The sequence below is a fragment of the Mauremys reevesii genome, linkage group 8 (genome assembly GCF_016161935.1).
Source record: "Mauremys reevesii isolate NIE-2019 linkage group 8, ASM1616193v1, whole genome shotgun sequence".
Taxonomy (NCBI): Eukaryota; Metazoa; Chordata; order Testudines; family Geoemydidae; genus Mauremys; species Mauremys reevesii.
This window is the reverse complement of record NC_052630.1, coordinates 2,070,781-2,096,371: the sequence shown is the minus strand read 5'-3', so window position 1 is coordinate 2,096,371 and position 25,591 is coordinate 2,070,781. Positions and strand designations below refer to the sequence as shown.

At 50.2% G+C, this 25,591-nt stretch overlaps 1 protein-coding gene across 2 annotated transcripts; it reads right to left on the bottom strand.

Annotated features, from left to right (window-relative positions):
* Window positions 1-13,269: 13,269 nt before the first annotated feature.
* On the bottom strand, window positions 13,270-25,347 carry LOC120370055 (serine protease inhibitor Kazal-type 6-like). Of its 2 annotated transcripts, none has more exons than XM_039484111.1 (4): window positions 24,812-25,347; window positions 14,435-14,457; window positions 13,722-13,837; window positions 13,270-13,475 (listed from the first exon to the last, which is right to left on the bottom strand). In XM_039484111.1, exons 1-4 carry the CDS (start codon window positions 24,978-24,980, stop codon window positions 13,430-13,432), a joined length of 354 nt encoding a protein of 117 aa, XP_039340045.1. In that variant the 5' UTR covers window positions 24,981-25,347; the 3' UTR covers window positions 13,270-13,429. The 2 variants fall into 2 exon arrangements, with proteins under 2 accessions (XP_039340045.1, XP_039340046.1); XM_039484112.1 differs by lacking the exon at window positions 24,812-25,347 and adding an exon at window positions 17,019-17,955.
* Between the last annotated feature and the right edge of the window lie 244 nt (window positions 25,348-25,591).

The window sequence follows — 25,591 nt, the reverse complement described above, 5'->3', positions numbered from 1 at the left end:
TCAGTCTCTGGCCCTCAACCTCTTATAGGGCCAGGCCAGCCGTGGTCTGTCTGAGACGTGGCCCCACCTGTGGCTGCTTCCCCCAATCAGCCCAGCTTTCTCCCGCCCCAGCACTCTCCCTCGGCTGTTTGAAGCCCTTCAGGGCAGGAGTGGGGTGACCACCCCGCTACAAGGGGGCAAAGCTGACCGGAAGCGAGTGCCCTGCTGCCCTGATCTTGCAAGTGCTCTGCCCGCAGCCGGTGCCTGGCTTAGTTTAGAGGAGCGAGAGGGCAGGTCTAACTCATTCCACTGGCCCGTGACCCCAAACAGCCATTTCCAGTGTCCTGAGATTCCAGGATCTTGGTTCTGCCCCTTTCCCCAGCTGTGCGCCCTGCGGCGGCTGCAGTGATGGGGGGACCCAGGAGTGGATTTGGCAGCTGGAGATCCCCGAGCACAGGGGAGATGCTGCTGTGCCCAGCGAATCCATCGTTAAGGCAGCTTTGCGATGGTGCCGCGTCATTAAACTGCCAGAACTCAGGGGAGGCTCTGACTCTGTGCCCAGCTCCTGGGACCTGCAGGGTTGGAGGAGCGGGGCTAGCTGGGCCCAGTATAATCCTTTAACCCCTTCCATCCCAGTGTGGGGGTTGTTCACCCCATCCCAGGAGCCCGTCCCCACCAATCCCTTGCTGTTCTCCCAGGCAAAGGCCTTTTCCTTCAGCTTTGCTCAGAGTCTCATGACCTGGTCCATTGATAACACTCAGGTCTGGAAGTGAGTCAGATACAGGGAACGTGTCTGGGGTTTGCGTAGGGATTTCTCTGGGAGGACAGGGCATGGCAGGAGGTGACTGTCTCATTTAATGCCTGTGACTGGTTAGGGCACTTTGTGTTCTCATTAACTCCGGTCTGTAAACTGGGGAGAGCCCGTGTGAGACACAGGAGAGCAGAGTCCCTCCCTTGTAAAGGGGGGGGGGGAACACCGAGGTAACGTATTCTGCTGAGTTTGCTTTATTGGACATGCAGGGGGATAGTCGGCGACGCTGTCAGGATCCTTGGAAATGGAGGATGAGACCAGAATGTGGCTCCATGCGAGGATCTGCTGGTGGGAACTAGAAGCAAATAGGATTCAGCTCCATATCTGCGCTCGGCACCCCGAGGATTCAGCATTCTCCATTGTATGCAAAGCAAAGACTTCCAAGGTTTTCACTAGGGGGAAAGTCAGAGACACAGAATTCAGGGCTGCAACCCATATGGACAACGAGGGCAAAGCTTCTGTCAAGGCCCCATTATGTCAAATAAGCAGAGCCCTTTTGCTGACAGGAAAAATTAGACTGAGTTTACCCAGGATCCAGGAGGTAAAGACAGAGGGGCACAGGCAAGGGCTTGAACTACATCATAATTCATTTTTATGAATAACCCATTTATTCTGTTACTTACAAAACTGCTTGGCAAAAGAAGCATTTGTTGCTGTATGTTCTGCCATCAGTGCCACAAACAGGGTTGTACTCCCGGGGGCAGGCAGACGGAGGCCTCTGCAGACTCCCTACAATCGTGTTAATATCAGTGTCAGTGTTATTGTCTGTGTTGCACTAGTGCCCCGACGTTCCCTGGGTGCTGGGCGTGCTGTGAACACACAGGAAGGGACAGTCCCTGCCCTCAGAGCTCACACTGTCTGTCTTCATGGTGGACATGGTTCGTGGGTCTGCTGGAGTCTGTGAGTGCTGAGCTCCACAGATGCTCTCTCAATGCAGCCCAAGGGAGGAGATGTCATGTACATAGACAAGGGGTTGAGCTCTCCACGTGGATTATGAAATCCCCGTTGAAATGGTCACTGAGGCTATGAACCAGTACAGCGAATGGTCATTCTCTATTCCTAATTCATCATATCTGGTTGGTCATCTAAGTCAGATGCACATTTGGTGCCCCCTGATTGGTTCATTGAAACTTTTGCAAAAGGAGGATTGCGTGTGCCAACTAACAACTAACAAATACTCTTGTTACGAACGACACTCGTCATTGTCACATGATCACAGGTGTTGGCACGAAGAACAGCGGTTCCCCAGCCCTAATGTAAACAATCCCACATTACCGGATACTCGTAAGTAGGACAAGAATGTGTCTGTATCAAATACCCTTTGGGGACTGCAATAAATATTAGTGGGGAAAGGTTGAAGTACCCTGACATACCCGGGTGAATTCAGCGTAAGCCTTTGTAAATTGTGTCACACCTGCATCGACCAGGTGTGTCCGGGGCTCTGTTGGTTGCTAAGAACCTCCATCTTGCATCCCAGTCACATTCATCTTTGCTGTTCTACAGCAGAAACCAGCATATTCCAGGGTCCATGCGCCCTGTCCCTCAAGCCCCTGCCAGTCTCTTTGTAAAAGCAGCTTGGAAATTCGATCAGGGCAAGAAAGGAGAGGAAGCGGCCACGTGGCACCAGTGTGCAGCCAGTAGCCCCGTGTCCATATGTTAACGGGCACAGGGAGAGCTCCCTCAGGCAGCCCCAAACTAAGGCAGCCGATAGGTCTGCTGGGATCCAGAGGAGCGGGACGAGCGGTGGCTGTGCTGCATGGGGAGGAAGGCAGCACAGACCCCGTGCAGAGGGACCCCTCCGCACCTTGTGCACCAGGGAGATCATGGCTGGCTTCAGGGTACAGGTCTCTGCCGTGGGGATTGGGAGGGATGTGGGGCTGCTGTGGGCTATGGCGCAGTGGGGCACCACATGGCCCCAGTGCTGCTGGGGGGAAGCGATGGGATGTTCCCTTCTCTGCTCTCAAATGCTGGAGCAGCTGGACAGCAGGTAACTGTCTGGGTGCACTGGGCCCTGCTTCTGGGCTGGGGATTCCTCTGCCCCAGGCAAAGCCCCTGAACTCTGGCTTGGCTCTTGGCTTCAGGACTTGCACCATTGAAAATACGGGTCTGAGCCTGCTGACTCGTCACTGGGCACCGTGACAGCCCAGTTCAGTGCCTGGCCGGTTCAGAGCTCCATAGTCCCTCCAGCACAGGGCCTGTGGTCAGGGGGAGCAGGTACCACGGAGGGCCAGGGCTGGAGCACAGTGTAGCCAACCCCAGGCTTCAAAATTCATGATTCGGACACCACAATGACAGGATTGGGATAAGGATGATAAACGGGGCAGGGGGGATTTTGATTTGCCTGCTGGTGCTTGATCCCTTAGTCGTCACATTTCCCAGCTTGTCTCTGAACTCACAAGGGCAGAAACTCGCATTTTTAAAGAAAAGCCGAGACTCCCCATGTCCCCTGGGTCCAGGAGCTGGGGCTTTCAGAGCAGCAACCATGGCGAGACTCATCGGGGGAATCACGGGGCACAGCAGGTCAGCCGGCTGGGAGCGGCTGCAAGGGTGAGGCCCATGTAGCAGGCAGCCCGAGGGCTGGGCCTGGCGGCCTGAGGGCCAGGCTGGGGAGCAGCCTGTGGCTGGCAAAGGAGAGGGCCATGGGGAGGGGACCAAAGGCCGGACCCCGGCTGGGGGACCTGCAGGCCCGTGTGTGATGGTCTCTGGGATGGAGGGGGGTATTCCTGGCACTGGGCTGAGGAACCCCCCACATCCTGCTGTGTCAGACGGCCCCGAGGAGCTGGGCTGGGAACTTGGAGGTTAGCAGTGGTTTGTGGTTTGTGGTAACCCAGGGTACAAGGTTGGCAGGTTGTTGGTCTGCTGCACAGGGGCATGAGGGCAGCACAGACCCTGGCCAGAGGGACTCCACAGTCCCCTGTGCATGATGAAGGAGACGGATGGATTGTGCAGCTCGTGGGTCTCTTGGGGGGGCAAGGCTGGGAGGAATGTTGGGTGGTTGTTGGGGAAGGGCGCACCCCACAGTGTGGAGCGACATGGCCACACACACAGCGGGGCAAGGAGAAGGACAAGCCCTTTACGCCCTGACAAGTAGCCCTGTGACCTGCGTTTGGGTTATTGATCCTATATCCTCCCATCCCTTCGTGTTCTCCCAGGCAAAGGCCTTTAACTGGGGCTTCGCTCATGTTCTGGTCATGGAGCACACTCAGGTCTGGAAGGGAGTCAGCTACAGGGAACGTGTCTGGGGTTTGTGTATCAATTTCTCTTGTAGGAAAAGCCATGGCAGGAGGTGATAGAATAATTGCCAATCTGTGGCTCCCTTAATGCCTGTGACTGGCTACTGCACTTTGTGTTCTCCTTAACTCTGGTCTGTAAGCTGGGGAGAGCCCGTGTGAGACACGGGAGAGCAGAGCCCCCCGTGGAAAGGGGAAAAAACCACAGAAGTAACAAATTCTGCTGAGTTTGCTTTATTGCACAGGCAGAGGGATAGTCAGCGACACTGTCAGGAGCCTTGGAAATGGAGGATGAGACGAGAACGTGGCTCCATGCGGGGATCTGCTGGTGGGAACTAGAAGCAAATGGGGTTAAGCTCCATATCAGCGCTCGGCACCCCGAGGATTCAGCATTTTCCAAGTCGTGCAAAGCAAAGACTTCCAAGGTTTCCACTAGGGGAAAAAGAGAGAGACACAGAACTGAGGACTGCAACCCATATGGACAACGAGGGCAAAGCTTCTGTCAAGGCCCCATTATGTCAAATAAGCGGAGCCCTTTTGCTGACATTAAAAATTAAACTGAGGAAGTCGACCCAGCCTCTAGGAGATAAAGACAGATGGGTGCAGGCAGGGGCTCGAATTACATCACAGTTGTATTTTGTTTTTTATTAATGGGCCATTTATTCTCTTACTTACTAGACTGCTTTGCAAAAGACGCATTTGTTGCTGTATGTTTTCCCATCAGTGCCACAAACAGGTTTGTACTCCATGGTGCATATTGTTGGAGGCTTATTGTACTCACTGCAGAAACCCTACAAAGAACATTAATATTGCAATTAGTGTTAGTGTCTGCATTTCACGCGTGGCCTGATGCCAACTCCCCCCGCCAGGCTGGGCATTCTCTGAACACAGAGGACCCTGGGAGCTCGCAGTACCTAATCCTGTCCCTTGTCTCCACTGACGTTCTGATTAACTGACTTCCCAATTCCCCTCTCGCTGCCAGGAGGAGTTGAGCCCGTCTCCTTGGTGTAAGAGACGTTTCTGAACCCACAGCATACGGTGTGTGAGCGAAGGGGCATCTCCACAGGCAGCTGATGCTCAAACATAAAACCCAGAGCCCGAACACCTACACAGCCATTTTTAGCCCTGCAGCCCAAGCTCCAAGCTAGAGTCAGCTGATCCGGTCCAGCCATCCCAGGCCCTGGGTCTTTTGTTCCAGTGTAGATGTTCCCATAGGTTCTCAGCCCCAGAGATTCACTCTCCCCTGGCTAGGGTACAGGGTACAGTCTGCTCCTGCTTTGAGTCATGAGTTCTAGCATGTGTCTAACCCAGACATCGTGGTATCTGTGATGCTACAAAGCAGAGACTGGGGAAAGTGACTATTAATGAACAGAGAGAGTTTGACTTACCTTACCAGCCTGGCCAGCAGCATCTGGAACAAAACCCAGACAGAAAAGACACAATGAAGGGAAATGCTGGAGTCAGTTAAGAACATTCATCCCCGTGTAGGACAATGCATGCAGCTTCCTCAGCAGCACAAGAAGTATTAGCAAGAAGTGTCATGCTTACAACAGTCCTGCCAATACATCCCAGAATGATGTTCTCTTTTTTTGCAGCAGTGTTACACTGTTGACTCCTATTTAGCTTGTGATCCACTACGACCCCCAGATCCCTTCCCGCAGTGCTCTTTCCTAGACAATCATTGCCCATTTTGTATGTGTGCAACTGATTGTTCCTTCCTAAGTGGAAGCACTTTGCATTTGTTCTTATTGAATTTCATCCTATTTACTTCAGACCATTTCTCCAGTTTGTCCAGATCAGTTTGAATTTTCATCCTATTTTCCAAGGCAGTTGCAACCCCTGCCACCTTGGAATCATCCGCAAACTTTATAAGTCTTCTCTCTATGCCATTATTGAAATCATTGATGAAGATACTGAGCAGAACCAGACCCAGGACCAATCCCTGCGGCACCCCACTCAATTTGCCCCTTCCAGCATGACTGTGAACCACTGATAACTACTCTCTTAGAACAATTTTCCAACCAGTTATGAACCCACATTATAGTAGCTCCATCTAGGTTGTATTTGCCTAGTTTGTTTATGAGAAGGTCATGCAAGACAGTATCAAAAGCCTTACTAAAGTCAAAATATACCACGTCTACCGCTTCCCCCCATCCACAAGGCTTGTTACCCTGTCACAGAAACCTATCAAAGCAGCAAAGAGTCTTGTGGACCTTATAGACTAACAGTCTATAAGGTGCCACAAAGACTCTTTGCTGCTTTTACAGATCCAGACTAACACGGCTACCCCTCTGATACTAGAAACCTATCAGGTTGGTTTGACATGATTTGTTCTTGACAAATCCATGCTGACTGCTATTTATCACCTTATCATCTGCTAGGTGTTGGCAAATTGATTGCTTAATTATTTCCTTCATTATCTTTCCGGATACTGATGTTAAGCTGACTGATCTATAATTCCTTGGTTGTCTTAAGCCACCCATCATAAAACACCACCACATGTTGGTCTCATCTTCAGCTTTTGAAACGCAGGCCCCTGCCACTTCAGTCTAAGGACTCTTACCTGCTCTAATAATACCCTGATGTTCTTTCAAAGCTAAACCCAGTCAAGAGAGGCCAAAAAATGTTCATTGACATCAGTGGAAGCAGGATTAGACCCAAAACTATTCACAACAAAAATGGTTAATGGCTTTGCTTTAAAAAGCCTGCTACAGAGTAGTGCATTTCAGCAGTATTTCATACCACAGCCACCTTTCTGCCATTCATTTGTCCTGTGCTGCTCTGGCGCTGGCCTCTGACACTGGACTCCACTTCAGGTGTCTTTGTTGTTCCCTGATCTCTCTTTAAATTTGAGGGGTTTCCTGGTCCTGCTCATTAGTGACTCTATTGGGAAACATGTGATCTGGGTCTTCAGCAGTCACACTGCAAAGACGCAGCCTAGCACAATATAGGTTGCACTGTGCCTCATTGCCTTTGGGAGCAGCCTGCTTTGTCACTCTCTGGTTTTTGGATTCTTGTACATTTGGGTTCTGGATTCTAAGATATAAATTCATATTACATTGCAAGCTTCCAGAAAGAGAAATTTATATTGTTATCAAACATCTGTTTGGATGCTGTGAACATAACACTGCACACTCCGCCATGTACCTCACCAAGGCTGTCTGGTTCATTCATTGACACTGTCTGAAAAATATCAAAAAAACTAAATGTTGTGTTTCAGCAGCTGTTTTGTAGGATCCATGACCTCACCAACAGCTATATATCCTAGGCAGCTATCTCCTATCTCTCTCCTTTATATGAGTGTGTCTTCAAAATTAAGTCATAGCGAAGAATTACATCAACAATTTCTCCAGTGTAATGAGATGTTTCATTCTGAACATCTGTCTCTGTATCCAGTTCACTAAGATATCAACCCCTCACGTGAAGATTATCTGAATTAATGAGATATGGATAACAAGGTCATCCAGATTACAAAGTAGGGATTGAAAAAAAAATATTTGGAAAGGATCTAAACCCTCCTGTTTTCTACTTTGGCAATGCTGTACATCTTGTCATGCTAATTAAGTATCATTGAATTGAATTAATTCAGGGCATAAAGCAACTCCTAAGTAACAGAAGCTAAAAAGAAACTTTTCCTGCAGACAGCTTTGCACAGCTTCTCTTTCAGTCAGAACTGTAGATGAGAAGAAATTCAAAAAGAAAGGGGAGTCCATGGATGTTTGGTTTCTAGGGGCTGTGACTCTTTTGAGCTGCCTCGGTTTCTGGCAGTCAGTGACATCCCAGCCCCGAGGGAACCCCGGGAACAGCCCTTCCGAGCTCTGGGATCCGTGCAGGGAGGTTAGAGCTCCTGGAATCAGCCCCTGTGGGGATGTGCGAACCCCTGTATAGATCAGAGTGAGGCTGGCCCCGACCTTTCAGGGGGCAGAGGTATCAGAGCAGGGCTCAGCACAGGCTACAGCCAAAATGACTCACCCGAGTAGAAGCAGCAAAGTGCCAGAGCGAAGAGCAGAACGGCCCCTGTTATCTTCATGGCGGAGGTGTCTGTCTGGTCTGCACTGGGCTCTTGGTGCTCTGCTCCCTCAGTAAACCCCACAGACAGAGCCCCACTATATATAGGGTGTTGGAGATGTGACATCATCCTAAATAGTCACGCACAACTCCGGCAACCGGAAGCAAAGCTCTCAAGGGGAACGCCAAGCTGTGAACAATGTTTCCTCCTCAACAAGATTCCGGGATAAGTTGGAGGAGGTTACAAGTCACACCCTTGTCTGGGTGAATAATGGAGTAGTTATGTGGGCTGAGTGCTCACCATGGGGCACACGGGCACCCAAACCCGGATATTCCTGATTGTCATGACTGCGAGTGCAGAACACATTGGTCATGCTGCACGTTAACGGCACTGACCCAACCAAGCACCTGACATTTACCGTGTTACCAGCCTCTTTTGGCCAGTAGGTCCCAGCAGCAGGGGTGTGACCCAGTAAGACTCACCGGCACGGCGCCTCCTGCTGGTTGTCTTGGGAATTAGCTCTTCAAGCCCAGAGCACCCTCTGCCGGCTGATGTCTCGCCTGCCGCTGGCCCCCATGTCCCTCCCAGATCCCGGGGCCCCTTGCCCAGGGGTTCTGCCCACCGCAGCAACCCACAATCTAGGTCTCCCCACCCAGGGGAACCCCCAACCCCATCCCCACCTTGCCTCAGTGGCTACTGCCGGTCTCCATTTAGCCCCCGCTCCCTGGGGCAGACGGCAGCCTGTGAACCACTCATCATCAGCAAGGGGGGGTTGGACCAGCTGCCTCTGCCTGTCTCTGGGCTGCCCCTCTGCAGCCCCAGTACCTTTTTATGGGCCCTTAACTCGGCCTGCAGCCTGGGGCTTTGCTAGGCTGGAGCTCCCCAGCTCCCTCTGCCTTTCCCCAGCACCGCTCCACCTCAGGTACCCTCCTCAGCTCCCAGGCAGCCAGGCCCCTCTCTCTCAAGAGGCTAGAGAGAGTCTGTCTCAGTCTCTGGCCCTCAACCTCTTATAGGGCCAGGCCAGCCGTGGTCTGACTGAGACGTGGCCCCACCTGTGGCTGCTTCCCCCAATCAGCCCAGCTTTCCCCCCGCCCCAGCACTCTCCCTGGGCTGTTTGAAGCCCTTCAGGGCAGGAGTGGGGTGACCACCCCGCTACAAGGGGGCAAAGCTGACCGGAAGCGAGTGCCCTGCTGCCCTGATCTTGCAAGTGCTCTGCCCGCAGCCGGTGCCTGGCTTAGTTTAGAGGAGCGAGAGGGCAGGTCTAACTCATTCCACTGGCCCGTGACCCCAAACAGCCATTTCCAAAGTCCTGAGATTCCAGGATCTTGGTTCTGCCCCTTTCCCCAGCTGTGCGCCCTGCGGCGGCTGCAGTGATGGGGGGACCCAGGAGTGGATTTGGCAGCTGGAGATCCCCGAGCACAGGGGAGATGCTGCTGTGCCCAGCGAATCCATCGTTAAGGCAGCTTTGCGATGGTGCCGCGCCATTAAACTGCCAGAACTCAGGGGAGGCTCTGACTCTGTGCCCAGCTCCTGGGAGCTGCAGGGTTGGAGGAGAGGGGCTAGCTGGGCCCAGTATAATCCTTTAACCCCTTCCATCCCAGTGTGGGGGTTGTTCACCCCATCCCAGGAGCCCGTCCCCACCAATCCCTTGCTGTTCTCCCAGGCAAAGACCTTTTCCTTCAGCTTTGCTCAGAGTCTCATGACCTGGTCCATTGATAACACTCAGATCTGGAAGTGAGTCAGATACAGGGAACGTGTCTGGGGTTTGCGTAGGGATTTCTCTGGGAGGACAGGGCATGGCAGGAGGTGACTGTCTCATTTAATGCCTGTGACTGGTTAGGGCACTTTGTGTTCTCATTAACTCCGGTCTGTAAACTGGGGAGAGCCCGTGTGAGACACAGGAGAGCAGAGTCCCTCCCTTGTAAAGGGGGGGGGGGAACACCGAGGTAACGAATTCTGCTGAGTTTGCTTTATTGGACATGCAGGGGGATAGTCGGCGACGCTGTCAGGATCCTTGGAAATGGAGGATGAGACCAGAATGTGGCTCCATGCGAGTATCTGCTGGTGGGAACTAGAAGCAAATGGGATTCAGCTCCATATCAGCGCTCGGCACCCCGAGGATTCAGCATTTTCCATTGTATGCAAAGCAAAGACTTCCAAGGTTTTCACTAGGGGGAAAGTCAGAGACACAGAATTCAGGGCTGCAACCCATATGGACAACGAGGGCAAAGCTTCTGTCAAGGCCCCATTATGTCAAATAAGCAGAGCCCTTTTGCTGACAGGAAAAATTAGACTGAGTTTACCCAGGCTCCAGGAGGTAAAGACAGAGGGGCACAGGTAAGGGCTTGAACTACGTCATAATTCATTTTTATGAATAACCCATTTATTCTGTTACTTACAAGACTGCTTTGCAAAAGAAGCGTTTGTTGCTGTATGTTCTGCCATCAGTGCCACAAACAGGGTTGTACTCCCAGGGGCAGGCAGACGGAGGCCTCTGCAGACTCCCTACAATCGTGTTAATATCAGTGTCAGTGTTATTGTCTGTGTTGCACTAGTGCCCCGACGTTCCCTGGGTGCTGGGCGTGCTGTGAACACACAGGAAGGGACAGTCCCTGCCCTCAGAGCTCACACTGTCTGTCTTCCTGGTGGACATGGTTCGTGGGTCTGCTGGAGTCTGAGTGCTGAGCTCCGCAGATGCTCTCTCAATGCAGCCCAAGGGAGGAGATGTCATGAATATAGACAAGGGGTGGAGCTCTCCACATGGATTATGAAATCCCCGTTGAAATGGTCACTGACGCTATGAACCAGTACAGCGAATGGTCATTCCCTATTCCTAATTCATCATATCTGGTTGGTCATTTAAGTCAGATGCACATTTGGTGCCCCCTGATTGGTTCATTGAAACTTTTGCAAAAGGAGGATTGCGTGTGGCAACTAACAACTAACAAATACTCTTGTTACGAACGACACTCGTCATTGTCACATGATCACAGGTGTTGGCACGAAGAACAGCGGTTCCCCAGCCCTAATGTAAACAATCCCACATTACCGGATACTCGTAAGTAGGACAAGAATGTGTGTGTATCAAATACCCTTTGGGGACTGCAATAAATATTAGTGGGGAAAGGTTGAAGTGCCCTGACATACCTGGGTGAATTCAGCGTAAGCCTTTGTAAATTGTGTCACACCTGCATCGACCAGGTGTGTCCGGGGCTCTGTTGGTTGCTAAGAACCTCCATCTTGCATCCCAGTCACATTCATCTTTGCTGTTCTACAGCAGAAACCAGCATATTCCAGGGTCCATGCGCCCTGTCCCTCAAGCCCCTGCCAGTCTCTTTGTAAAAGCAGCTTGGAAATTCGATCAGGGCAAGAAAGGAGAGGAAGCGGCCACGTGGCACCAGTGTGCAGCCAGTAGCCCCGTGTCCATATGTTAACGGGCACAGGGAGAGCTCCCTCAGGCAGCCCCAAACTAAGGCAGCCGATAGGTCTGCTGGGATCCAGAGGAGCGGGACGAGCGGTGGCTGTGCTGCATGGGGAGGAAGGCAGAACAGACCCCGTGCAGAGGGACCCCTCCGCACCTTGTGCACCAGGGAGATCATGGCTGGCTTCAGGGTACAGGTCTCTGCCGTGGGGATTGGGAGGGATGTGGGGCTGCTGTGGGCTATGGCGCAGTGGGGCACCACATGGCCCCAGTGCTGCTGGGGGGAAGCGATGGGATGTTCCCTTCTCTGCTCTCAAATGCTGGAGCAGCTGGACAGCAGGTAACTGTCTGGGTGCACTGGGCCCTGCTTCTGGGCTGGGGATTCCTCTGCCCCAGGCAAAGCCCCTGAACTCTGGCTTGGCTCTTGGCTTCAGGACTTGCACCATTGAAAATACGGGTCTGAGCCTGCTGACTCGTCACTGGGCACCGTGACAGCCCAGTTCAGCGCCTGGCTGGTTCAGAGCTCCATAGTCCCTCCAGCACAGGGCCTGTGGTCAGGGGGAGCAGGTACCACGGAGGGCCAGGGCTGGAGCACAGTGTAGCCAACCCCAGGCTTCAAAATTCATGATTCCGGACACCACAATGACAGGATTGGGATAAGGATGATAAACGGGGCAGGGGGGATTTTGATTTGCCTGCTGGTGCTTGATCCCTTAGTCGTCACATTTCCCAGCTTGTCTCTGAACTCACAAGGGGAGAAACTCGCGTTTTTAAAGAAAAGCCGAGACTCCCCATGTCCCCTGGGTCCAGGAGCTGGGGCTTTCAGAGCAGCAACCATGGCGAGACTCATCGGGGGAATCACGGGGCACAGCAGGTCAGCCGGCTGGGAGCGGCTGCAAGGGTGAGGCCCATGTAGCAGGCAGCCCGAGGGCTGGGCCTGGCGGCCTGAGGGCCAGGCTGGGGAGCAGCCTGTGGCTGGCAAAGGAGAGGGCCATGGGGAGGGGACCAAAGGCCGGACCCCGGCTGGGGGACCTGCAGGCCCGTGTGTGATGGTCTCTGGGATGGAGGGGGGTATTCCTGGCACTGGGCTGAGAAACCCCCCACATCCTGCTGTGTCAGACGGCCCCGAGGAGCTGGGCTGGGAACTTGGAGGTTAGCAGTGGTTTGTGGTAACTCTGAAGACCTTGTACCCAGGGTACAAGGTTGGCAGGTTGTTGGTCTGCTGCACAGGGGCATGAGGGCAGCACGGACCCTGGCCAGAGGGACTCCACAGTCCCCTGTGCATGATGGAGGAGACGGATGGATTGTGCAGCTCGTGGGTCTCTGGGGGAGGCAAGGCTGGGAGGAATGTGGGGTGGTTGTTGGGGAAGGGCGCACCCCACAGTGTGGAGCGACATGGCCACACACACAGCGGGGCAAGGAGAAGGACAAGCCCTTTACGCCCTGACAAGTAACCCTGTGACCTGCGTTTGGGTTATTGATCCTATATCCTCCCATCCCTTCGTGTTCTCCCAGGCAAAGGCCTTTAACTGGGGCTTCGCTCATGTTCTGGTCATGGAGCACACTCAGGTCTGGAAGGGAGTCAGCTACAGGGAACGTGTCTGGGGTTTGTGTATCGATTTATCCTGTAGGAAAAGCCATGGCAGGAGGTGATAGAATAATTGCCAATCTGTGGCTCCCTTAATGCCTGTGACTGGCTACTGCACTTTGTGTTCTCCTTAACTCCGGTCTGTAAGCTGGGGAGAGCCCGTGTGAGACACGAGAGAGCAGAGTCCCCCGTGGAAAGGGGAAAAAACCACAGAAGTAACAAATTCTGCTGAGTTTGCTTTATTGCACAGGCAGAGGGAAAGTCAGCGACACTGTCAGGAGCCTTGGAAATGGAGGATGAGACGAGAACATGGCTCCATGCGGGGATCTGCTGGTGGGAACTAGAAGCAAATGGGGTTCAGCTCCATATCAGCGCTCGGCACCCCGAGGATTCAGCATTTTCCAAGTCGTGCAAAGCAAAGACTTCCAAGGTTTTCACTAGGGGAAAAAGAGAGAGACACAGAACTGAGGGCTGCTGCAACCCATATGGACAACGAGGGCAAATCTTCTGTCAAGGCCCCATTATGTCAAATAAGGAGAGCCCTTTTGCTGACCTTAAAAATTAAACTGAGGAAGTTGACCCAGCCTCTAGAAGATAAAGACAGATGGGTGCAGGCAGGGGCTCGAATTACATCACAGTTGTATTTTGTTTTTTATTAATGGGCCATTTATTCTCTTACTTACTAGACTGCTTTGCAAAAGAAGCATTTGTTGCTGTATGTTTTCCCATCAGTGCCACAAACAGGCGCGTACTCCTCAGTGCAGAATTCTGGAGGCTCCTTGTACTCACTGCAGAAACCCTACGAAGAACATTAATATTGCAATTAGTGTTAGTGTCTGCATTTCACGCGTGGCCTGATGCCAACTCCCCCCGCCAGGCTGGGCATTCTCTGAACACAGAGGACCTTGGGAGCTCGCAGTACCTAATCCTGTCCCTTGTCTCCACTGACGTTCTGATTAACTGACTTCCCAATTCCCCTCTCGCTGCCAGGAGGAGCTGAGTCCATCTCCCTGGTGTAAGAGATGTTTCTGAACCCACAGCATACGGTGTGTGAGCGAAGGGGCATCTCCACAGGCAGCTGATGCTCAAACATAAAACCCAGAGCCTGAACACCTACACAGCCATTTTTAGCCCTGCAGCCCAAGCTCCAAGCTAGAGTCAGCTGATCCGGTCCAGCCATCCCAGGCCCTGGGTCTTTTGTTCCAGTGTAGATGTTCCCAGGGGTTCTCAGCCCCAGAGATTCACTCTCCCCTGGCTAGGGTACAGGGTAGAGTCTGCTCCTGCTTTGAGTCATGAGTTCTAGCATGCGTCTAACCCAGACATCGTGGTATCTGTGATGCTACAAAGCAGAGACTGGGGAAAGTGACTATTAACGAACAGAGAGAGTTTGACTTACCTTACCAGCCTGGCCAGCAGCATCTGGAACAAAACCCAGACAGAAAAGACACAATGAAGAGAAATGCTGGAGTCAGTTAAGAACATTCATCCCCGTGTAGGACAATGCATGCAGCTTCCTCAGCAGCACAAGAAGTATTAGCAAGAAGTGTCATGCTTACAACAGTCCTGCCAATACATCCCAGAATGATGTTCTCTTTTTTTGCAGCAGTGTTACACTGTTGACTCCTATTTAGCTTGTGATCCACTACGACCCCCAGATCCCTTCCCGCAGTGCTCTTTCCTAGACAATCATTGCCCATTTTGTATGTGTGCAACTGATTGTTCCTTCCTAAGTGGAAGCACTTTGCATTTGTTCTTATTGAATTTCATCCTATTTACTTCAGACCATTTCTCCAGTTTGTCCAGATCAGTTTGAATTTTCATCCTATTCTCCAAGGCAGTTGCAACCCCTGCCACCTTGGAATCATCCGCAAACTTTATAAGTCTTCTCTCTATGCCATTATTGAAATCATTGATGAAGATACTGAGCAGAACCAGACCCAGGACCAATCCTCGGCACCCCACTCAATTTGCCCCTTCCAGCATGACTGTGAACCACTGATAACTACTCTCTTAGAACAATTTTCCAACCAGTTATGAACCTACATTATAGTAGCTCCATCTAGGTTGTATTTCCCTAGTTTGTTTATGAGAAGGTCATGCAAGACAGTATCAAAAGCCTTACTAAAGTCAAAATAGACCACGTCTACCGCTTCCCCCCATCCACAAGGCTTGTTACCCTGTCACAGAAACCTATCAAAGCAGCAAAGAGTCTTGTGGACCTTATAGACTAACAGTCTATAAGGTGCCACAAGACTCTTTGCTGCTTTTACAGATCCAGACTAACTCGGCTACCCCTCTGATACTAGAAACCTATCAGGTTGGTTTGACATGATTTGTTCTTGACAAATCCATGCTGACTGCTATTTATCACCTTATCATGTGCTAGGTGTTGGCAAATTGATTGCTTAATTATTTCCTTCATTATCTTTCCGGATACTGATGTTAAGCTGACTGATCTGTAATTCCTCGGTTGTCTTAAGCCACCCATCATAAAACAACACCACATATTGGTCTCATCTTCAGCTTTTGAAACGCAGGCTCCTGCCACTTCAGTCTAAGCACTCTTACCTGCTCTAATAATACCCTGATGTTCTTTCAAAGCTAAACCCAGTCAACAGAGGCCAAAAAAATGTTCATTGACATCAGTGGAAGCAGGATTAGACCCAAAACTATTCACAACAAAAATGGTTAATGGCTTTGCTTTAAAAAGCCTGCTACGGAGTAGTGCATTTCAGCAGTATTTCATACCACAGCCACCTTTCTGCCATTCATTTGTCCTGTGCTGCTCTGGCGCTGGCCTCTGACACTGGACTCCACTTCAGGTGTCTTTGTTGTTCCCTGATCTCTCTTTAAATTTGAGGGGTTTCCTGGCCCTGCTCATTAGTGACTCTATTGGGAAACATGTGATCTGGGTCTTCAGCAGTCACACTGCAAAGACGCAGCCTAGCACAATATAGGTTGCACTGTGCCTCATTGCCTTTGGGAGCAGCCTGCTTTGTCACTCTCTGGTTTTTGGATTCTTGTACATTTGGGTTCTGGATTCTAAGATATAAATTCATATTACATTGCAAGCTTCCAGAAAGAGAAATTTATATTTTTATCAAACATCTGTTTGGATGCTGTGAACATAACACTGCACACTGCGCCATGTACCTCACCAAGGCTGTCTGGTTCATTCATTGACACTGTCTGAAAAATATCAAAAAAACTAAATGTTGTGTTTCAGCAGCTGTTTTGCAGGATCCATGACCTCACCAACAGCCATATATCCTAGGCAACTATCTCCTATCTCTCTCCTTTATATGAGTGTGTCTTCAAAATTAAGTCATAGCGAAGAATTACATCAACAATTTCTCCAGTGTAATGAGATGTTTCATTCTGAACATCTGTCTCTGTATCCAGTTCACTAAGATATCAACCCCTCACGTGAAGATTATCTGAATTAATGAGATATGGATAACAAGGTCATCCAGATTACAAAGTAGGGATTAAAAAAAAATATTTGGAAAGGATCTAAACCCTCCTGTTTTCTACTTTGGCAATGCTGTACATCTTGTCATGCTAATTAAGTATCATTGAATTGAATTTATTCAGGGCATAAAGCAACTCCTAAGTAACAGAAGCTAAAAAGAAACTTTTCCTGCAGACAGCTTTGCACAGCTTCTCTTTCAGTCAGAACTGTAGATGAGAAGAAATTCAAAAAGAAAGGGGAGTCCATGGATGTTTGGTTTCTAGGGGCTGTGACTCTTTTGAGCTGCCTCGGTTTCTGGCAGAGTCAGTGACATCCCAGCCCCCAGGGAACCCCGGGAACAGCCCTTCCGAGCTCTGGGATCCGTGCAGGGAGGTTAGAGCTCCTGGAATCAGCCCCTGTGGGGATGTGCGAACCCCTGTATAGATCAGAGTGAGGCTGGCTCCCACCTTTCAGGGGGGCAGAGGTATCAGGGCAGGGCTCAGCACAGGCTACAGCCAAAATGACTCACCTGAGTAGAAGCAGCAAAGTGCCAGAGCGAAGAGCAGAACGGCCCCTGTTATCTTCATGGCGGAGGCGTCTGTCTGGTCTGCACTGGGCTCTTGGTGCTCTGCTCCCTCAGTAAACCCCACAGACAGAGCCCCACTATATATAGGGTGTCGGAGATGTGACATCATCCTAAATAGTCACTCACAACTCCGGCAACCGGAAGCAAAGCTCTCAAGGGGAACGCCAAGCTGTGAACAATGTTTCCTCCTCAACAAGATTCCGGGATCAGAGTGAGGAGGTTACAAGTCACACCCTTGATTGGGTGAATAATGGAGTAGTTATGTGGGCTGAGTGCTCACCATGGGGCACACGGGCACCCAAACCCGGATATTCCTGATTGTCATGACTGCGAGTGCAGAACATATTGTTCATGCTGCACGTTAAGGGCACTGACCCAAGAAAGCACCTGACATTTACCGTGTTACCAGCCTCTTTCGGCCAGACTCTGCAGTAGGTCCCAGCTACAAGGGGGCAAAGCTGACCAGAATCAACTGCCCTGATGCCCTGATCTTGCAAGTGTTCTGCCCGCAGCTGGTGCCTGGCTTAGTTTAGAGGAGCGATAGGGCAGGTCTAACTCATTCCACTGGCCCGTGACCCCAAGCAGCCATTTCCAATGTCGTGAGATTCCAGGATCTTGGTTCTGTCCCTTTCCCCAGCTGTGCGCCCTGCAGCGGCTGCAGCGATGGGGGGACCCAGGAGTGGATTTGGCAGCTGGAGATCCCCGAGCACAGGGGAGATGCTGCTGTGCCCAGCGAATCCATCGTTAAGGCAGCTTTGCGATGGTGCCGCGCCATTAAACTGCCAGAACTCAGGGGAGGCTCTGACTCTGTGCCCAGCTCCCTGCTCAGCCAGACGTGAGAAAATCCCATCAGCATCTTCTCTCGAGCCAGCCGGCTTTCGGGAGCTGCTCTTGCTTTTGGGTCTGCACCTCCTGAGCAACCCAGCGACTCAGCCCTGTGCTCCAGTCTGCTGGGCCACTTTGTGGGACAGGTGTAGCCCAGTGCTGACTTAGGGCCCAGCCCTGCATGATGCCGGGCACCCTCGCGTGCAGCTGAGAGCTATTTAGGATTAAATCAATCATACTACTATGAATGACAACATCTCCCTGAACTGATCCTCTTCACCTTCACCATGGCAGCATGAATGCTACATTCAAGGTTGGGACTTACCAGCTGGGGCTACCTGAGTCCCCCAGTGCAAGTGGAAGGACATGACCAGAGATTTTTTTCAGCTGTTTCCAGTCCAATGTTCTGTCTTTCCTTGTTGATGCCCCTTGAGTCCTCAGTGTCCAGCAACCCAGTGGATAGCTATTCTTTGGAGATGAAAGTATCTTTTGCATGTAATTCCTCTTCTCTGTATGTTATAGTTTGACTGCACAACTTCCTTTCCTCAGAGTTGGGAGGAGAGATATTTTGGGTGTCAAAGTTTGTGTTCACACCATGCTAGAGGTGGTATGGGAACTGTAGAGAGATCTTAACGTCACTCACTTCCAGGAATTGAAGCAGGGCTTCCTAGGAGATGCTGAGGTACCGGCAGCATGTCTGTGCACATGGCACAACTACCAGTAGTTCTTGGGGCATAAATCTTGGAGAATGGGGAGAGAATTCCTGCTTGTCTCCCATTAGAAGCTCAAGACCCAGTGGACTCCAATACCATGGTGATAGGCAGGAAGCAAATGCCTAGGCTTGATAGACAGATGGACAGACAGAGAGACAATTCTTCCAGGAAAAAAATTAAGATGGTGTCCAGAACAGAAGGCGAAAGAGGAAGAGTTCATCATGGTGAGTAACTGGTGGCTCTTAGAGACCCCATATAACTGGCAGCTTTGCATCGGAGACTACAGATGATGGTCTTTTGGTGATATGGGAATAGTTGGGAGAGCTCCTCTACACATGGTGTCTCCATCAGTACAGCAAGTTGAAGGATGTTCTCGTGAGCTGCCCTTCTTGCTTATTTCTAGCCAATAGGAGCAAGGGAGGGCAGCTGGTGGTTAAGTACAAGCATAGCAGATGCTTCCCGTACTCAAGTTTCATGCCTTCACAGAGGCCAAATTGTAAAGCCATTGTAAACACTGTCATGTCAAAATGTGCATGGCATCAAGATGGAGCTGTGTGCCATCTCAGCTTCTGGCCATGTAATGGAGCCTTACATGCTTGACGGTATCGGGCAGCTCCTCAAAATGTGCAGGACCTCTGGATTTCAGCCTCTGTTTTGATGTGTATGGCAAACCTATTAAAGTATGCCCTGCCTTGACTCCCGCGGGGTACATTTTGACAGACACAGGAAGACTATCCAAATATGTCCTGCCCTGGTTTTCGCTCTTAGCGCCAACAGGGCAGAGTTGGGTGCATTTACTGAGCCAGAGATCTTCAGCTTCAATCGCCCTTGCTGAGGACATTTGGAAATTAGGAGAGAACACGGAAGAGATTTGTGCTGTTTCAATGAATCCATAAAAGCAGAGCTGGGTGCCCGTTAAGGCTGGTCGAGACATCAACGTGCCTCACACATGCTTTTTAAAATAAGGAAATGGAAGGTGAGGGCAAGCAACACCCCCCCACACTCCTCTACCCAGCGACACAGGCCTCACTGCTAGCACCAACACCATGGGCCCCAGAGAACCATCCCTTCTTCAGAGCCCAGCCCTGCTCAAAGATCTTCTGGGACACAACACAAACATTCCCCGGCTAGCCAAACCCACTCCCTGTGCCCCTTGCTGTGCCTTGCGTTCAGATGAACCCAAGAGAACTTACAGGCGAGGCGTATGACAAAACACTGGTGTATTCCTCTTCTTAACAGCTCTAAAAGGCATTCACATGCTGCCCCAGAGAACAGAAGGAGCCAGCACTAACCACTTTCTCTGTTGGCTAACAAGGACACAGAAAGACTCAAGTTCTGCCCTTACCCTGCATCAGACAGCCGGCATCCAGATAAAGTCTGGGTTCCATGGTGTGGATGAGAGGGGCTTCCTGGAGGTTTCACCTCCATCTCCCACCGCTCCCATATCTCAGCCCATGGCACTATCCCCTGCACTGGTGCCGTGTGCTTGGGTAAGTGGGAAATGCCTGTGGAAACAGAGAGCAAAGTGCAGGGGGACGACCAAGGCCTGACTGAGACCTCAGTTCCCAACATACCTGCGTGCACACCCTGCACACGCTCGCTCCTCGTGGTTAGAGCGCTTTGGTCATGCTCACTAGAAAAATGGGCATGTTTTCCTGCAGTGCACGTTTTTGTCATGACGCCTCCTCTCCTAGCCTGTTCTGCTCTGGTGAAGTTTTTATAAACTTTGGGAAAAGTTCCTCTACCATGGGAGACCATCTCAGCAAAGGTTTAAGAGCATTCTTGGCTCCACTAGCAGTGATAATTATATTTCAAGGAAGACAAGCAAACCCCAACTTTTAAAAGGCACCGGATTCAATTAAAAACCCTGCCAGAGTTTCCCATCAAAGGCGAGGAGAGATGTGTGACACTGGGTAATCCAGCCAAACTCTAGGGGTGTGGTGCTTTGCTGCTCCTCATGCTGCCATCCCTCTGGCAACCACACCCACACCTCTGCCTCTGATGATAGTGTCCTGGATTCTGCACTGACTCATGCTCCTTCTAGCAGTGACTTCATTTCTACTGTGCCTAAATGCTAGGCAAAGGAGCAGGAACGCACTGAGGCGGAGAAGGGAGGGGTTAAGGCTCCTGGTCTCCTCCTCTTTTCCCCAGCCTTCAGAAGGGGGGAAGCCACATCCCGCTATCTCAGGCAGAGACAATGGCTGAGTGTCATGCCATGAATCTTTGCTGATCCCCAGAACTCAGTCTGAAGTGCAATGCAGCGGGAAGTTCCTTCACCTGTTCTCCAGCAGGCTCACTCACTGTCCCCATCTCATCCTCATCCTCCGACTGATTCCTTCAACCCTTCCCACGGAACCAAGGAGACGGCGCTGGAAAAGACTCCTTCTGCAGCTTCTGCAGAGGCTGGAAGAGTTGTGACCGTGATGAATTCCTCATTAGAACAGAATGAGCAAAGCCTGTCCCAACTAGCAGACTTCACAGAAACAACAGACACACTTCAGGAGCCCATTGAACGCGGCCCTGCCTACTCAGCTGAGTGGAAATCGGGGGCGGGGGAGAAAAGCTCCAAAGAGATTTGGATGGGGGTAACACTGCTTTGGGTTGGTGATGTGAAATGGCCAGACAGAAAAACCCATGGAATATATGTAAACAGCTAACCTGGTATCATTTGTCATGTCTTTCTTTCAAATAACTCATTCAGTGTGTCAGTATATTACACTCCATTGGAATGATGATCAGAGCGGAGATGGGGGTGATGTTATGCTGGAAGATGTTAATAGCAGCCATCAATCACAAAGCAGGTTAAAACCAGTGGGTGTGCTAACCACTCTTCTTTCAGGTTCCATGGAAGGAGCAATTAAGCCCCTTGAGGCCATGAAATAGTAGGACGCCAATGCCCAAGGCACTGGGCCACATGGCAAGATCTGATCAGTGCTAAGCCATGTGGGTTGAGGGGTTTCCCTACAACTGGTTGCAAATGCAGGGGTGAGGGGATGAATTGGTTGTAGCTCTGTGCATGTGTGAGACAGAAAAACAGAAGCCAGCGAGGGAAGCAGTAGTGAGAATGGTCCTGAGTGGGAGCAGACGACAGAGCTCCTTAGGGTACATGGCTGGATGGAGGGGCAGGCTTGGAAACTGAACAAGGAAACTGCCTGTTGCTGTTTGTTTCTACTGAGCGAATAAGGACTCTGTAGATTAAAAATAAACAGGATTGCACCAAAGAAATAGCTGACTAATATAATCAATTTCTCCACCTAAACAGAAACAACCTGCCAAGGCCCCAAATATTGGTTAACCGCTCGGATCAAGAGGGCAGCAATACATTCTGAGACAGGAGAAATCCAGCATCTCTTGAAAGGTGAATGAGTGAGAAGAATCTGGATCAGTGCTTTTCAATCTGTGGTCTGTGAACCCCTGGGGGTTGGCAGACTATGTCTAAAGTTAGCAAAGGGGTCCTCACCCCAATTCGAAAATTTTTAGGGGTCAGCAAAAGAAAAAAGGTTGAAAACCACTGCTCTAGATCAATATCATCAGAAGGGCGAATGGGTGTGGCGTGTGGATGTTCGAAAGGGAAAGAGAGAGAGAGAAAGTTTTGTAAACAGAGAACAAGGAGCAATGACTCACCACGGTGCATTTAACTGAGCCCTGGAAGCCAGACAAAAGTTGGGTGTTGCCTGTCTCCTTTGAAATATAATGATTCCTGTTCAGAGGAGATGAGCTGCCCCTCAAATCTTTGCTGGGACATTGTCTGATGACAGGGAAGCATGTCTAATATTTATAAAAACATACTCAAAGCCGAAGAGATTTATCCCAGAATATAGCCCCATTGCCTGTGGGAAGATGCCTTTGGAATCATTTATAACGATATGGCAAGAGCAAATGGAATATTGCCATTAGGAGTGAGGTCAGGCAAACCTCCAGAGGCTTGTGGAGATGAGATTAGGACTGGTTGGGAATTTTTTAATTAAATATTTTTTTAATTGGAAAATGCCAATTTGTCAAAAACAAAATTTTTCAGGGGTTAAGGGTCATTGTAAATGAATTCCCTAACTTGAAAAAAATGTTGAAAAACGAACAGGTTTTGAAATTGCTTAAACACACCAGTTAGACAAGTTCTAACTGAAACCAGTGGAGGCTCATGCTCAGCTTGTGTGAATTGCCAAACCCTATGGTCCAAAGTGAATGACCCTGGCCAGCGCCTCCGCCCTCAACTAAGTGTAAATGTTTGAGATTGCTGCCTCTTCTGAGAATTGCCTCTAAATATAGAGCAAATAAAGGAGAGAGCAAACTCGGTGCTGTCTGCCAGAGCTTCTCACAAAGGGTCACTTCCTAAAAAAAAGTGACAATGTAACTGTAGTTCTTCAAAGACTAAAAACTTGCTCACTCTCTAAGAAAAGAACATGCAAGTCTACGTGTAGTGGCCTTTTGAAACCACCAGCCGTATAAAGGCAGCATGGTCTAGCGGCAAGAACACAGAGCTCCTGAGTTCAAATCAGGCTCTTCCACGCATGCACTGTGCCCCCTTGGATGAGTCACCTCTTTCTGTCTCAGTTTCCCCATTTGTGTAACAGGGACACCAGTAACCCACCGATCTAACACGGATGCTTTGAGCGTGCGTTAGCTAGTGCTTGGAACATAGAAAAATGCTAATCAATATCATGTGTCATAGGGTCAAATTCATCCCATGTATATGCTGCATTTACACCAGGTATAATGCAACCCATGCCCAAATCTAATACCTGCAGAGCAATGGGAAGTGAGCAATATCTGTTCTGCCACCAGACAACCTACCAGATTACAGTGAGAAAACTCAGAGAGGCACTCAACAAAATTCACCTTCTGCTCTCTACAGTTGGGGATTGGAAAACACCAGCTGCTGGTGGCCAGTTAGAAGAGATGGACTGGTACCAGCCAGCTGATAGATATCACAACGGGACATGTTCCCCTCTTTGTGCGATGTGTCAGAGTTAACACGCAATAGGGAACCTGCCATATTCCTGCAAGCAGGGTGGAGAGTGGATGTGTGTGTAGAACAGAGCTTCACGTAATCACGAACCACCACACCCCAGCTCCCTCAGCTTTTTAGTGCTGTAGATTTTCACCATCCAGCCCACTCTCTTGATGTTAATTGAGCCCTGGGGTAAGCAGGTGTGTCTTCACACCAGGAATCAGTTTGGCCCATAATGAGTCTAAACCCTGCTTAATTAAACGGGGGATGGTGTTAAGTGATAAGATCAACCACTTAGGGTAACCCATGCTTACAATCACCTCCTGTCACCTGTGGGACTCTGGTGCCATCACAGACCCTGCAAGATTGCCTATTAACTCCCACTGGATGCCTGACATGGATCTGGCCAGAGGCAGGCTTCCCCAGCTGTGCAAACTGCATTGCAATCACTCTGCAAAGCTGCCAAAAAGCTTCAGGGGCAGGGAGTCCAGCCAAACAGGGAGAACTGCTGAACATTGAGCTGGGACTGGAAAGTTGGTGCTTATTTGCTTTTATTTGTTTTTCTCATGTTCTCAAACTTGCTTACAGCAAAGTAAAAGTTTGAACACATCAGCAGCCCATAAGGGAAAGCTGTCTGAATGATCCTGTATTAAGTAAGCCCTAGTTATAGTGGGCAACCATTTTGGAGACCCTAATGATGAGTGTCAACAAAAATCCTGGGCTAAAATGTGTTTTCCTGCTTTACCATACTAACTATACTTCTAGGGAAAGTCCATCCCATAATTTCTTCCTTCTACTCTAACAAACGTGGCATGCATGATGTTCATTTACATTTGTTGCTGCACTGAGATTCATTTTGCCTTTTAAAAATTGCACTAACAAGAGCCAAATACAGAATAATTATCAAATTCCAAAGTGTCCTAGAACAAAGTGCACCACACAGAGAAATCGGATATTCCAGCCTGAAAGATATGCGGGGGGAGGGGAGGGAAGGAGAGAATGCAGGGATATTTCTGGGAAGGGATCTCATTAGGAGACATGTTAACATCAGTGGTATGATAGAGCATACAGCATGTGAACTTAGGATCCCCATAAGTGCACCTTGGCTGTCTGTCTATCTGGAGGCATATAAAGGGTGAGGCTTATTTGAGAGGAGTTGGCAAATGTGGGAAGAACCCAGTACAGTGTGTTGGAAAAATCTGGCAAGTTTAAACACAGTGTCTGGGACAAAATACTGCCGCTCTGCTTACATTTGGGATTGCTGGCTTTGCTTGACATATCAGGATCACTGCAGTCGCTGGCTGGATGCTTCCTAAGACTGCGTGAAATGGCAAAGTCTATACAAATCTCAGAGCAGATGGGACTTGCCATAAAACAAGCTGCCATTCGATGTGCTGAGTGTATTGCCAAAAAAATCATCTTTGTTCTGAATTGTAACAGCGATGCCCGAACAGAAGGAATATTGTCAGAGTGAGTGTTATGGACAAGCAGCCAGCGAGTTATGGACAGCAAGTCAGTCAGATTGCATCCCGCTAAATGTCCCAAAGGTTTGGATGCTTATCTGAATTAGGGGCTCAAACAGTGATGTGTTAGTGGAAAACGATTGCTGCCAGAGTCGCTTTCTTCTATCACTGAACAAGACACTGTGAGTAAAGAGACAGCCACTCTCTCCTTCTGCTTCCCTGGCGAGCTTCTGCCCAGAACCAGCCCTAGCACCTGCCTGCCTTCCCACTACACATTTAAAGGAACAGCAGCACACATATTCCTCCCTCCCTCCCACCAGCTTGTTTACCTCTTTGTAGTAAAGAGGTTCCTAATCTTGCCGCTCCCTGTCCCTGGCCTAATGAGTTGCATATACAACCCAAAGCTGTGCCAATCCCTTCTTGCAGCTGTGAATGGGAGCTGTCCCAGAGCAGCCCCTCATGGCATGGGACAGTCCTGCAGGCATCCTGCCTCAGTTCCCCACAGTTCCAAAAATAATCCGCCTACACCCAGAGTCTTTCAGAACAATAGTTCCCCTCTTTCAGGGA

Coding starts and splice junctions, on each gene's coding strand:
- LOC120370055 (XM_039484111.1), bottom strand. CDS start 24,980: ATGATTTTTTTGGCAATACACTCAGCACATCGAATGGCAGCTTGTTTT. Junction 14,458..24,811: donor CAAAGCCAGCAATCCCAAAT/GTAAGCAGAGCG, acceptor GTTTTGTTCCAG/ATGCTGCTGGCCAGGCTGGT. Junction 13,476..13,721: donor TTCTTTTGCAAAGCAGTCTA/GTAAGTAAGAGA, acceptor TTTTTCCCCTAG/TGAAAACCTTGGAAGTCTTT.